At 36.9% G+C, this 14,225-nt stretch overlaps 2 protein-coding genes across 4 annotated transcripts; one reads left to right on the top strand and one right to left on the bottom strand.

Annotated features, from left to right (window-relative positions):
* Window positions 1-1,390: 1,390 nt before the first annotated feature.
* Window positions 1,391-8,613, top strand: LOC127801224 (mitogen-activated protein kinase homolog MMK2). 2 transcript variants are annotated; one of them, XM_052336151.1, is made up of 7 exons: window positions 1,391-1,789; window positions 2,531-2,660; window positions 4,284-4,337; window positions 5,191-5,328; window positions 6,630-6,962; window positions 7,430-7,613; window positions 8,085-8,613. In XM_052336151.1, exons 1-7 carry the CDS (start codon window positions 1,614-1,616, stop codon window positions 8,258-8,260), a joined length of 1,191 nt encoding a protein of 396 aa, XP_052192111.1. In that variant the 5' UTR covers window positions 1,391-1,613; the 3' UTR covers window positions 8,261-8,613. The 2 variants fall into 2 exon arrangements, with proteins under 2 accessions (XP_052192111.1, XP_052192112.1); XM_052336152.1 differs by lacking the exon at window positions 4,284-4,337 and having other exon boundaries at window positions 1,395-1,789.
* Window positions 8,614-10,621: 2,008 nt separating this feature from the next.
* Window positions 10,622-13,377, bottom strand: LOC127801223 (probable polygalacturonase). Of its 2 annotated transcripts, none has more exons than XM_052336148.1 (6): window positions 13,183-13,377; window positions 12,764-13,105; window positions 12,519-12,639; window positions 11,757-11,931; window positions 11,592-11,662; window positions 10,622-11,472 (listed from the first exon to the last, which is right to left on the bottom strand). In XM_052336148.1, the coding sequence occupies exons 1-6, from the start codon at window positions 13,234-13,236 to the stop codon at window positions 10,754-10,756; spliced, it is 1,482 nt and encodes a 493-aa protein (XP_052192108.1). In that variant the 5' UTR covers window positions 13,237-13,377; the 3' UTR covers window positions 10,622-10,753. The 2 variants fall into 2 exon arrangements, with proteins under 2 accessions (XP_052192108.1, XP_052192109.1); XM_052336149.1 differs by having other exon boundaries at window positions 13,192-13,370.
* Between the last annotated feature and the right edge of the window lie 848 nt (window positions 13,378-14,225).

Below are 14,225 nucleotides of genomic sequence, written 5' to 3'. Positions count from 1 at the left end.
TTGGGTTGAACAAATCTGAAGTGGATCAGACTTGAATGGACCTAGGTTTGCATTATGCAAATCTAGCTAGATTTGGGCATAGACTTGAAGGTTGTGGCGATGGCAAAGGTTTAGGAGTAGTTAACGGCTACTGCAACGACAAAGGGTACAAGAGATTGGGCGATAAAAGGCGGAGAAGACGAACAAACGCTTGGAGAAATTGAAGGCAAAATGACGATGGCGAAGGGGACGGAGTAAAGATAAGGCCGTCGATTGCGATGCAGGGAATTGAAGGCGAGGATAAGTCGATGGCCATCAATGGCTGACGACAGACTAGTTAGCTGGAGAAGACACGGGAACATGAGGAGTTGTTGCCAATGCGATGGTGATGGTGGAGAATGCTAGAGTCGTTATCAACAACGACAGAAGACAGAGAGACGGTCGACGATGGCTACTCCAAAAACGAAAGCTACAGCGAAAAAAATGAGATCCACGGCGGTTGGTGGTGATAGAGAATAAGCCCGGTGATAGCCATAGTGGCAAGCTAGGAGATGACTAACGGTGGTGGAAACGGTGGCGATAGTGGCTAGACTACAAAACTATAGTTGTGGAAGATGATGAAGAAGTGTTGATCTAATGGCTAAGATTTGTCAAAAGTTGATGGTTTGATTCAATGGTTTTGATACTAGTTTGTTATAATTTTAGATCGAAAACAAATCACGAACAAACCATCAACCATACAAAACAAACACAGAATTTAAAATGAAAAAAATCACGGATAGAAAGAACAAAATATCAATGAAATGATATTGGTACAATAAAGTGATATAACTGTAATAATTCTATGGTATTACGTACTTATTTATAAATGTACCACTCATATATAGATATATATAAAAAAGATATTTAAACAAATCCATATACTAATAAGAAGTTGAGTTACGAAAAAAATAAATATTTAATTGTAGATGTACCGTCAAATTTAAATTTTGTGTCACAATTATAATGCTTTCCCTTTCTTTTCCTTATATAACAACTTAGCCAAATTTAATTATCTATTAATCTTTCTCTCTAGTCTAAGTAATGGTTTGACCATCCGTTTAATCATTACCAAGTCAAAGAGGGAAATAAAAAGATTGATAAGTTGTCAAATTCTAGTTAAACAAGAAGGAGAATAAAGAAAATAGAATTAAAAATATAAGGATATTTTTATAATATTATAAATTTAAAAATAAAAAAATTATAATTAAAATTATAAAGTCTAAAGAAGATTATTATCATTTCTTAAATATAAAAAACTTAATTTACCCATTTTTAAGAATAGGAAGAGTAATTTTAGGACGTCCGAACGCGGCCTTGCCTGCTGCCTGGGAAAAGGTGTCCCCCGTTGTTCACGGGCAACCCACGGCAAATGCAAATCCGGTCCAGAAAAATGCCTTTCCCTAAAGTCCACACGCGTTGGTACACGCACTCTCTTTCTCTCTCCAAAAAGCCAACTCCCAGTTCACAAGCATTCTCTTCCAATTTACCAACAATCTTCTCTTCTCTTCTCCTCTTCTCCACCCCCAATTTGTTCTTCCCATTCTCGTTGCCTACCAGAAACTAGAAAGAAAGAGTTGGTGTTGATCTTGGATATGTCTGTGGAGTCGAGCTCTGCTCCTTCTTCAGCCGAGGGAGGCAACATCCGAGGCATACCCACCCACGGCGGCCGCTACGTCCAATACAATGTCTACGGCAACCATTTCGAAGTCTCCAGAAAGTACGTCCCGCCCATTCGTCCTGTGGGTCGCGGCGCTTACGGCATCGTCTGGTATGCTTTCCATGGCTGTGTGCAAATTGAAGTGGGTTCTCGGTTTTTTTTCAAGTCAGTTACTTGGTTGTGCAGTGATTTGAAATTTCTCCATTTGGTGCTTCTGTTGGCCTTGGATTCTGTATGTTTGTTTCCGAGAGTATAACTACTGAAATTCAATTATATTCATATAACTATTGTTGTCGTTATTGGGATTTCCCCAGGTTATAGAACTTTAGGAAGTGTTCCTGTCTAAGTTATAGTTTCATGTGTGGTCATTTAAGTTTTTTTGGCTTTCTCGAGAGCCGGCTAGGGTGAGAACTTGGGAGTTTTATCTAGTCTATTTCTTCCCGATTTGAGACTGGTAATAGAAAGTAATGGTATTTGATTTGGTTGACTTTTATTCAATTGGATGATACTAGTAATTATTGTATTCATATGATGTTACTGCGTAGTGATCATCAGACTTTCAGTCCATTTCTTTTTCTGCAGATATGACGTGCTTAATGCTTTAATTCATGTTTACTCGCATGTTTCCTTTGTAAATATCATCAAACATTTAGCATGCATTGTCCAATCAAAGTCCTGGACTTGTAAGTTGTAATGACCTTACGAGCCCTAAAATACGTAATGGCTTTGAGTTGTGTTCAATTTGGGTGTACCTTTGAAAGATATTTGATTTCAAGGGCCATATTAGGGTACCATTTCTTATTCTCTCTTATAAGGAAAATGAAATAACGGAAACCTGGTAACTTGCTTCAGTGCTGCTATGAACTCGGAGACACGTGAGGAAGTTGCAATTAAGAAGATTGGTAATGCATTTGACAATAGGATCGATGCAAAAAGGACACTGAGAGAAATTAAGCTCCTTCGGCACATGGGCCATGAAAATGTAAGTTTTGTTACCCATACTGCATTTAGGATATGAAATATACTCTCTATTATATGTTCCTGTTCCTCTTTCCCCTCTCCTACACTATTATTACCTTTACAACTTTCTGGATTTCTGAAGGATACTGCACATTTTTTTAAAATAAATTTTGCATAAGGTTTTAGAAATATGGGGGTGGGGGGGAACAAAGAAAATGGACCTCCCATTAGTTTAGGTACCTGTTATTGTGATCAGTATTATTAAAGGCGCGCCTAGGCGCACCCCTACACCTAGGCGCGCCTTGATACCAGGTGCAAGCCTGACGCCTAGCAACAAATCAGGCGGGCGAGATTTGCCCAGGTGCACCTGGGCGCACCCAGGCCCTCAGGAGCAGCCTTCGGCTTAGGCGTGCCAAGGCTGCACTTGGTTTATTTTAGTTTAATTTTAGTATTAATTTTTTTATTTTAAGAAAATATTAAAATGGAATTGATTTCTTGCTATATTTTAATCAAATCTAATCCTAATTCAAATTATACTTAAATAAACTAGCTACCATTCTTGGTTCCAGCCTCCCCTCTTCTCGGTTCCAACATGTATACATTACACCATATTTACACTTCTTTAGTTTAAGTAAAATGTGGACATTTACTTTAATACATAAATGTAAATAAGAAAGTACCCCCTTATTTGGATTCAATAAAAATATCTAAAAAATCAAAATCCATAACAATAAAAAAATAGAATTTTGGTTTTAGTATAAACTCGGGATTTAGCAATTTTACCACCCCCAAAATACATACCTACTATTTCTTGAAAAATTCATTAAAAATCATTTTAACAATAATGGACATTAACTATCAAAATACCGGGAGATTGTTTTTTAAAATGAAAATATTTTTTTATGTCTCCTTATAATGCGCTAATCTTTTAGACTTAGAAAAATAATATTTTTCAAAATGAAAATATTTTCTTGATTGTGGACTTGTAGTGTTTATTGATTGTGGACTTGTGGTGTTTATGTGTTTATTTAGAACTTTGCATGATGATTGGTACTTGTTTAAGTTTGAGTATTATCTCTTTGTTTTTCTTAAGATGGTCTTTAGAGTGGTATTGTTGTTGACATGTTGTGAATCTTAGAGAAATCAAAAATTTAAAATGTCATCCAACACTATTGATCATAATCCTGATAGTAGCTCTGCTTGTAGAAGAAGAGATCCAGCATGGAAATATCATAGTTAGCATATGTTGAATTTTATATTTTTTTAATAACATGCTTGTTAAAATATTATTAGAAGTTATAACCTATTTTATACCTTTTTCTTCAATTAGGACATATATTTTTATTTTATTTTTCTTTATTAATTTGCACCTAGTTCCACCAGGCTCGCGCCTTGCGCCTCAGGCTCCAAGACCCTCGTGCGCCTTAGTGCGTCTTGGGCCTTTAATAACACTGATTGTGATTGTGTGAGAAATAGGCATATCTGGTTAAATGGTTTTGTATTGGGGAAAGCTCATTGTGCAGAACTTGTTCCTCGTCCCTTTTTCTCCTTCAGTGGCATGTTTGTGATCAAGAAATGTTGATTGAGTGCTCATGATGTTGTAAGCAGTCAGCTATCTTTGGTTTATTGAAGACTTCTGATACAGGAAAGTCTCAAATTGATGAACTTTCAAAGAGTTGATGCTTGGGCAACTTGGAGGGTATTTTCGAAAGGGAGTATTTGCTCTTAGTTGTAAAAATATTCTGGTAGAGACTAGAGCTAATACTGAGTGTAGGACTTGGCACAATGGTAAGTTTGCTTGACTTCAGCTCGGGTATGCAGGTTTGTTTGGTTTCTTTAATCAATTAAGGTTAGCTTATTAGACAATATTATTGACTTAATTACATTTCTCCAATTTCTCTATTCAGTTAATTGATATCCATGGCTAAGATAATCCAAGCTTTCATACACTGAACAACATCAGGGATAAGCTTAGAATTTTAAGTTTTTATGAATAGATACACACATTGCTTGAAATTTGTGGCAAAATTGTGGTAAACTCTCTCATGATATACAACTACTAAATCTATACCAGACACCTGAAGATGATCTGCTTGTACAATTAAAAATTGATAGAGAAAATTGCGGTCAGAACATGAAGATGTATATGCCTGGGTTCAGACTGGTGTTACATAGCGTATCTGCAACTGTTACTCTTTTTTTGGTAGATATTTTATTTATTTATTTTAGCAATTGTAGCCCTTGATTGATTTCTAGACAAAGAGATGGACAAGCTAGAATTCATGTAGCTGACCTCTCCTGGTGGAGCTAGGACTTGACATGTTGTTGTGTTATAGCCCTTGATTGAGCAGAGTAGCAAAACATGATTATGTAGGTGAACCCAATTAATTTGGAAAGGGTTTGATGCATTAAAGTTGGTTTGTGTTCTTCCGCTTTTAAAGTGTTTTTAGGTATCTTGGTGATATTCTTAGCTAGCTTTGAAAATCTTACATGTTAGGGTTAGTATTCTGGTGCAGCCATAAGCATATTCCTCACTGCTTCTCTTGTTGCAGGTTGTTTCAATCAAAGACATCATAAGGCCTCCACAAAAGGAAAACTTCAACGATGTTTACATTGTTTATGAATTAATGGACACTGATCTTCATCAGATCATTCGCTCCAACCAACCACTGACTGATGATCATTGCCGGGTTTGGCTCTACTTTCTTTTAATATACAACAAGATTTTGTAATTATTGGGTGGCTATAATGAAGAACTTGGAATATTCATAGCCTACTGGATGAAACATGATACTTGAAGAGAAGTTGGATTCAGACTCCAGCAACTTTTTCACAGCCTGACCTTTTAGTCCATTGTTACTCTTTTTTGGCTATGCCATGATCTGATATCGAAATTATCTTTATCAACTGCATTTCTATGCATTCTGTATGACTGTATCTGTGTTTATCATTATCTTTTTGACTTATTCTTTATCATGAAAAGTATAAAGAATTATAGAAATGACAGCTACAAAAAGCGTTGATCTTAGTATTCTTATGCCATATGCTGTTAAATAGCATCCCTTTGTGGTATAACTTAGATTAAGATCTCATTTTTTACCAAAGTACTTAAATAACAATAATAAAAGAATAGCTGAAGTACTTCAATGACTAGGGTAGACATGTTCACGTTGGAGCAGAATCTTGAAGTTTATGTTTATAACTATCCTTGGAAGTTTTAGGAACTCTTACTGGGGCTTCCCCCATCCCACTTATGGCATCAGTTTTAGATAGAATTTTTCAAGAAAAAACTGCAATAAGTTTCTAGATGTCCAGTGCTTTAGAATTTCATACTCACGATGCTGATATTCTTATCATATCTGGGCCTTGTGTATGTAGATAGTTGGAATAAGCTCTCTATCAAAGCTGATTGGGTATGTCAACTGTAATTTAGAACCAATTACTATTTCATGTTCTTCTCACTGATTCCCCTACTAAAGATAGAAAAAAGGCCTCCATGATTGTTTTAATCGAAAGCAATTTTTTCAATATAGTTTTGTTAATGAACATGTTGATTGTGTAAGGTTTCAGAAATAAGTAGAATCATGAGTGAATTCTTGACTCAGATACTATTTGCAAAAATAGTAGATTATACCAATGCCCAACTATCAACACATTAATTTGTTTAGGTTATAACTGAAAATAGAAAATGAATTCTTTAGCCCTCAACACTAGTAGTACATTAGAACATTTTCCTTCGAATGCAGTGGTTTTTATTTTTTTGGGTGGGGGTGGGGGGAATGCTTAGATGAGTGAAATTTGCTGCTTTTTGTACCAAAGTCGTTATCTCCGTGTGTGTCATCTACCCATATAATATGTATTTCCTCAATTTACTATGGGTTTTGATAATGGGAGAAATAAAGAAGTCCAAAACTGTCAGTATGACTTGTTAGGCCAGCTTGCGTTGGTTATGTCCTCCATTTCAATTGATTTTACAATACTTATTATGCAGTACTTTCTCTATCAATTACTACGAGGGCTGAAGTATGTGCATTCTGCAAGTGTATTGCATCGTGATCTAAAACCCAGCAATTTGCTTCTGAATGCAAACTGTGACCTAAAGATTGGAGATTTTGGGCTTGCAAGGACAACATCTGAAACAGATTTCATGACCGAGTATGTGGTTACTCGCTGGTACCGTGCACCAGAATTGCTTCTTAATTGTTCAGAGTACACTGCAGCTATTGATATTTGGTCAGTAGGTTGTATACTTGGTGAAATCGTAACCAGACAACCCCTTTTCCCTGGCAAAGATTATGTTCATCAGCTTAGACTTATCACAGAGGTATGGCTTTAAAGCTTGATGCATTTATTCAGATATCTACTGCAATCTGGTCATGTTTAAGACAATCCATGGTTGGTGAGGAATAATTGGTTAGTACTGGATCTGGGGCACCAAAGGGGAAGGAGAGAAGTTCAGTGAGATAAAAGTTATATACTACTCTTTTCTCTTTTACAATAATTTGCTTCCCTCTTTTTAGTCCAATTAGTCGTTTATTTTTAGCTGCTTCAAAGTTTGGAGACCGTATGTTTGATTTAGCATCAACAGATTCCATTTTCTTATACTTTTGTCTCCTTCAATTGAACGAGTTTCTGATCTGAGAAATGGTTGGTGAATACTACATATCCTAAATCCATTAAAAAAAGGGAAAAAAAAAAAAACATAGCAGACATATTCGCTGTTTGTCCCTTTTGAATTCAGATCAATTTTGATTATGACAAGTGTGCATTGTTTATTTTTGTTTCCAACAGCTTATAGGTTCCCCAGATGACACGAGTCTTGGGTTTCTCCGAAGTGAGAATGCCCGGAGATATGTTAGACAGCTTCCACAATACCCAAGGCAACAATTCTCTGCTAGATTTCCCACTATGTCTCCTGGAGCTATGGATTTACTAGAGAAAATGCTTGTCTTCGACCCTAACAAGCGCATATCAGGTAAGATAGATTTATGTTGCTTTCATACAGAGGAGGTACACTTGCTCTTCAATTTAATCCCCTCAGGGCAAAGTTGAAGAAAAAGACCAAAAAGCCTGGCCTGGTGCATGTTGAATCATCACTTGAAACAGAGTAGTAACAGCTAAATCTGGTGAAGTTTTCTTCTTAAATTTAAGAAATGAGTGTAGGCCTATTTACTGTTTTCACTCAGGCATTCTAGTTGAACTTGCTTATAACAAATTTGGATGTGGAAATCAGTTGTAAGATCAGTAGTATGTGGAAATATGTCAAAACAAAGATGGCTAACTTTTAACTTAGATTTTGTCAGTGCTTGTAATTTTATCAACTAATCATGGGTATTAATTAGCAAGAACGAGTTAATCATTATTATTTTTCCATCCTTGTCATTGATCATCCTCTCTCTCTCTCTCTCTCTCTCTCTCTCTCACTCACTCTCTTCGGTTTTTGCAGTTGTTGAGGCTCTGTGCCACCCATACTTGGCACCTCTTCATGATATCAACGAGGAGCCTGTTTGTCCTAGGCCTTTCAGTTTTGATTTTGAGCAGCCATCGTTTACTGAAGAGAACATCAAGGAGCTCATATGGAGGGAATCAGTAAAATTCAATCCTGACCCCCCGATTCACTAAGGAGCACGGGCTTGTATCGTATCATTTGCATACAGATAGATGTCGGGCCCGATTACCTTGTATACCATATTAAACGCGTAAAGATTCTCATTCCCCTTTCCTCTATCCTTGTGCTCTGTGTACAAAGGAGCTGAAGTAAAACTTGCTAGAAGCTTCCCTCTTGAAATGCATTGCCAATTCATTGTTGGTAGTAGCAGTTGCTTATTAGATCTTTGCCCCCTAGGATTTTCCTTGACTTGTTAAATGGGATGAGAGATGGACAAAATGTGTGGTTAATGGTGTCTTTCTATCGATGTTATAACTTCACCATTGTTGTAGAAATCCATTAATTACATTTGAGAATCCTTTTAGACTGTTTGTTGGTGCTTACGTCTTACCTGTGCCAATCTTATTTCTTTTAGAATATGTTGAATCTTCCAGGCGTCCAACAAGAAGACCAAACCACAAAATAAAAAATCAAGAACAACAATACAAAAAAGAAAAACGAGAAGAAAACGTACAATATAACTTAAGATATTCATGTTTGAATTCGTAAATGAATCTTACTCACGACGGGTTCTTCCCTTAATAAATCCACTCAATATTAAAACACAACTTACAAAATGATACAGGAGGTTTTTCTCCTAGTCAATTCACTTAATATTAAAACACAATTTACAGAATGATATAGGAATGCTAACAAGATCAAGTTGAACTTCTCAAAGTACAAGCTCTTAGCCAAGCAACCTAACACTCAAAAGCTCTTTTTCTCTCTCAATCCTAGTGATCAACACTTGAAGAATTTTAGATACAATGTCTTTCTTATTTTGATTCATCCATATTCTGTTTCTATTTATATGAGATTTGTTAATTACAAGGTTAGGCTTAAACGAGGATAGAGACGAATCGGTGTTGTAGTCTCTAATGACTAAACTTATTCTGTCGGTCGACAGATCACTCCTATCTATTGACTGGCTCTACCCAATGGTCAACAGTTGCCAAACCAATTGTCAAATGACTCAACCAATTTTGAGTCACCCTATTTTAACAAATTCCACCTTGAATCAAAATTGAGTTGGATTAAACCAAGGGACCTACATCACTCCTATTGCTAGGTGGGTAAAACATTGAGCAAGGACAATGCTTGCTCAAACTTAGCCACTGAAAGTGATTTAGTCAGCATATCAGATGGATTCTCTTTAGTGAAAATTCTCCACCTTGACCTGTTCTTTTGTTATGATGTTTCTTACAAAATGTAACCAAACATTTATATGCTTTGTTCTCTCGTGAAAAATACTATTCTTTGACAAGTGTATTGCACTTTGAGAGTCACAAAATACCTTAGGCACAAGTTTTATCATTCCTATCCTTGGGTGATCCCTTGTAGCCAAATTGTTTCTTTAATGGCTTCAGTTAAAGCCACATATTCTGCCTCAGTTGAGGAGAGAGCTACAATGTGCTGGAGATTTGACTTACAACTTACTAAATTTCCTGCAAATGTAAATGCATAGCCTATCAAAGATCTCATTTTATCAATATCCGCAACATAATCTGAATTGCAGTGTCCTTGTATGTAGTTTTCGCATTCTTTATTTGATCAATACACTATCCCAATGTTTATTGAGCCTTTCAAATACCTTAGCAACCATTTAACAGCTTTCCAGTGATATTTGAAAGGCTTACTCATGAATCTGCTAACTAAGCTTATTTCATAAGCTATATCTGATCGAGTTCCAATCATGGCATATATTAGGCTATCTACTACATTTGAGTATGACACTTTTATCATATATGCTTCTTCTTCTTTAGACATATCTCCTTTAACAACACATAGTTTAAAATGAGAGAGTATGGAGGTAGAAACAGGTTTGCAATTACTCATCTCAAATAGTTCAACAACCTTTTTTACATAGTCAGTTTTGGGTTAATGTTAGAATTCCTTCCTTTCTATTTCTCTCAATATCAATACCTAGAATTCTTTTGGCTGCCCCCAAATAATATAAGTGCCTTTGTCAGCTTTCCAATTTCTCCTTTGTCTTTACAAGCAATAAGCATATCATCTACATAAATCAGTAGATATATAAACCGATTTCCTTTTAACTACTTGTCAACTATCTCTACCAATGATCAACAATTACCAAGCCAATTGTCGATTGACTCAACCAATTTTGAGTCACCCCATTTTAATAGAATAATATGCAGCATGTCAAGAGCATAGACTTGGAAGAAAATATGTGATGCCATGTCACATGCCAATTATATCATGTGATAGTCAATGGAGATAAACTCTTTTTTTTTTTTTTCTTTTTTAAAAAATAAAATTTATCAATAACTACCCACTGTAATGTACTTAAAATTTATATACTATGGCAAGGTATAATATTATGTCGTTATGATAACGTGGTATTAATTAGTTGCATTGAATATTTTCTAAGGGCTTTGGTACATCAATAAGATAGCAATATTGATCAGAATGAAACTATTACAAGTAACTAGTCCACATCCAGAGGGAGTTCATACATAGTAGTTCGTTGCAGAGTAAGAGCATTTCTTGATCTCCACTGTGTCTATAGGCAGAGGATCTTCAGGAAAATCACACATCCCAGCAGCTTTCTCTGGACCCTGATCCGCCAATTGCCCGCATGGTGGTGGAGTTACACTGCTTGAGATCCCCTCTATATCAGCACAAGTCCAGGGCACCTTCTTGGCCTTCCTTGCCATGCCTATTGTCACATTGGAGATACAGATTCCGGTGAAGGGATCGCCGGAGATCCCCTCCAGCCGGGCCGCCATGGTCACGTTGTCCGCCACCACGTCCCGGTAGTTGACGCCCTGGATCGCCGGCACGGCTTTGGGATCGTAGTGGGTATCGGGGTGGGAGCCATAGTTTCCGGTCATCCAGAAGGCCCACTTCATGGTGTGCAGGGTCATGCCCCTCACGTATATGTCCTTCACGTATCCTCCCCGGCCGACGGCGGTCTTGATCCTGACGCCCGACTCAGTGCCGACGGCGACGATGTCCTCGGCCCTGACGTCCTGGATCCCGCCTGACATCTCGCTCCCCAGTGCGATGGTCGCGCTGTAGGGGGAAATGCAAGTCAGCCGCCTGATGGCCAGCTGCTTGGTTGGCATTCCGTAGGCTATTCCATACTCATCCCATCCGCTTTTAACGGCCACACAGTCATCTCCGGACACAATGTAACAGTCCTCAATTCTTGTATTTGTGCAAGAATCTACATAAATCAGAGTCAACCCAAAAGGCATTTGTTTGAATGTAATTACAAAATTAAATTATATATACAGACAGATCTTTCATCTCTACGTCATCATCTATTCATCTATTATTACGTACCTGGGTTAATCCCATCAGTGTTTGGAGAGGTAACTGGAGCTAAGATTGTGATGCCTTGTACAATAATGTTGCTGCAATGGCCAATGAGATCCTTTTGTGACACCGACACGTGGACAGATGTGGGTGGGGGGAGGATTGACAGAAGCAATGGTTGGTTGAAATTACCTGCTGTAGACGGGATGAACGTTCCAGGATGGGGAGTTAAGGAGCGTCAGATTAGAGATCTGGATGTTGTTGGAGTGCATGATCTCGATGAGGTAGGGGCGAGTGTATTTTAGCTTTTTCTTGTGAAATTGCTGCCACCATAGATCTCCTTGCCCGTCGATTGTGCCATTCTCCCCTTCATCACATCAAAATCAAACCACCCATCATCTATTATATTTACATATATTCGTCAATTGCTCTGAACTGGGTGGGTTGAGTTGGCAAGAAAGATTGGGCGGGCAGTGGAGAAATTTCTTATACAGGCTTAATCTAGCTAATAGTAGACTAATCTAATCCAATCAAATCAAATAAATTTCAATTTTAGATTTATTTTAATTTTAATAGACTCGATCTACCTTATATAATAGATAAACTAAATCTATCCAAGAATTTCTCGAATTTTCTTGCACACATTCCCATCCGTTAACAATTTATAGTATATAATATTTTAACAGAATGGAGATGGCGAAACCCAGTTTAAACTCTTTTCAATGTTCTAATGAGTGGTGATTAATTGATAAAATTAAAAAATTCAATTTTTTAAGCGATTAAATTAAAATTTTAAAATAATTTGCCAGCCACTCTAAAATTAAGGCTGGGAAAAGGCTATTTCAACATATATAGAGTTTTAATAATTTAAAAATATTAATAATTATTCACCATACAATAAATAACCACTGCAATGTCAAAAATCCAAGTAATATATTTCCAGAGAAGATTTACCTGCGACGACGACGTCAGTGAGGTTGGTTCCAAAAATGAGACTGATGTACCTCCCACCGGCGGCATCCCTTCCCCGACCGTACGACGGCAACGGATCAATCACCGGCCAGTCTGTTATGTCCTGAACCAGTTGAACAAACACGCCATTATTAAACAGAACATGTACACATATAGCTGGCATTGTAAATTAAGTCGTTTACAAACTTGATATCTCGTTCTCGTTAGTACTGTATATCTGGGCGTACCTGGGAAGCGAGAAGAACAGCATCCTTGTGGAGAAAGAGAGTGAAGTGGCTGGTGAGGTTGAAGCTGCCGGTGAGCCATCGGCCGGCCGGAACAAAGAGCTGAGCTCCGCCGTCGGGTCCGTACTGACTCAGCTGATGCACTGCCTCCTGAAAGGCCTTGGTGTTCAACGTCTGCCCATCCCCCACCCCTCCAAAATCTGTGATCGATGCTGTGTGAGCTCTGCAACTTATGGCCGAATACTCAAACGAGTCCGAAATCCTTCCTCTCCGGCACTCTGCAGCTCTTCCCAGAAAACAAATCACTCCCAACACTGTCCATAGCATCATCTTTCTCAGTCTCGCCTGCAATAAAATTAAAGAAGCGTTTGGTTGGTGAGAAAAAAAAAAAAAAAGGATGGAAAGTGATAAATGGGCTTAACTGGGGTTACCGGAAGCAGGGTTGATGTTGCAGAGCTCGTGCACGGCTGAGCCATTTCTTGGAATGTGTTTGGTAGTGGTATTGCCCAAGACAAATGCAGTACGTATTTATAGGCTTTTAAGTCAGTGTTAATTATATGTCTGGTTTTGGAGGATTAATTAGTGATTCCTTGGATATGTTTGTGGAGATTGATGATGATGATGATGATGAATAAATCAAAATGTATGTTTTTCTGTTTTTTTGCTTTTGTTTTGAATTGTCATTTGTCAAAAGATTGCTTGTTCAACGCAAGCCCGACCCGACAGGTTCTGTGTCTTTTGTCTTACAATCTAATTCACGTTAACAACAGTAATGGGGGCTTGCTGCTTGATTGAAGTAAAAGCATCAAAAATCATGCTTCCAAATTTCCCAAACAACTAAAATAAATAAATAAATATATATATATAGTAAAGATAATAACTAAAAAAAAAAAAAAAACGTTCATTCAAAATTAATTATAACATACACGTTACGTTACCATATAATTCATTTCATTAGTAGTTAATGAATGATATTATTATTGCAGTTAAGTAACGTAAAATATGACTAGTACCGTTAGGAATATATAAACCCACAGAGACAGAGTTGAGATTGCTTTTTATCAATTATTATCGTCTCTGGACTGAGGCCGCCGGCCGGTATGGAGAAGTGTTTCTTTGTTAGGAACAAAAGCTATTCAAATACTTACTTGTAACGATCCAAGAAAGCAGGGCATATGTAGAAAATATTAAATTTGATTGTGCCACAAGCCAATTATTTTTATTTTTATTTTTATTTTTAAATCTGTGGAAAACTATCCTTATCATATGCTAGGTACCTATATATATATAAACATAATTAAACTATTATTATTATTATTATTGATAATAAAATAAGATAGTAGTGCATGCATTAACATGATATCACAATTCAACCATAACAAATACATAAATAATAGTTAATAAAAATAAAATTTATTTAAAATTTGTATAATATAAACCACTAATTATCATGTGATTGTGATTA

The sequence above is a fragment of the Diospyros lotus genome, chromosome 5 (assembly GCF_014633365.1).
Source record: "Diospyros lotus cultivar Yz01 chromosome 5, ASM1463336v1, whole genome shotgun sequence".
Classification (NCBI taxonomy): domain Eukaryota; kingdom Viridiplantae; phylum Streptophyta; class Magnoliopsida; order Ericales; family Ebenaceae; genus Diospyros; species Diospyros lotus.
Note: the sequence above shows the minus strand (reverse complement) of the source record. Positions and strands in the feature narration are given on the sequence as shown.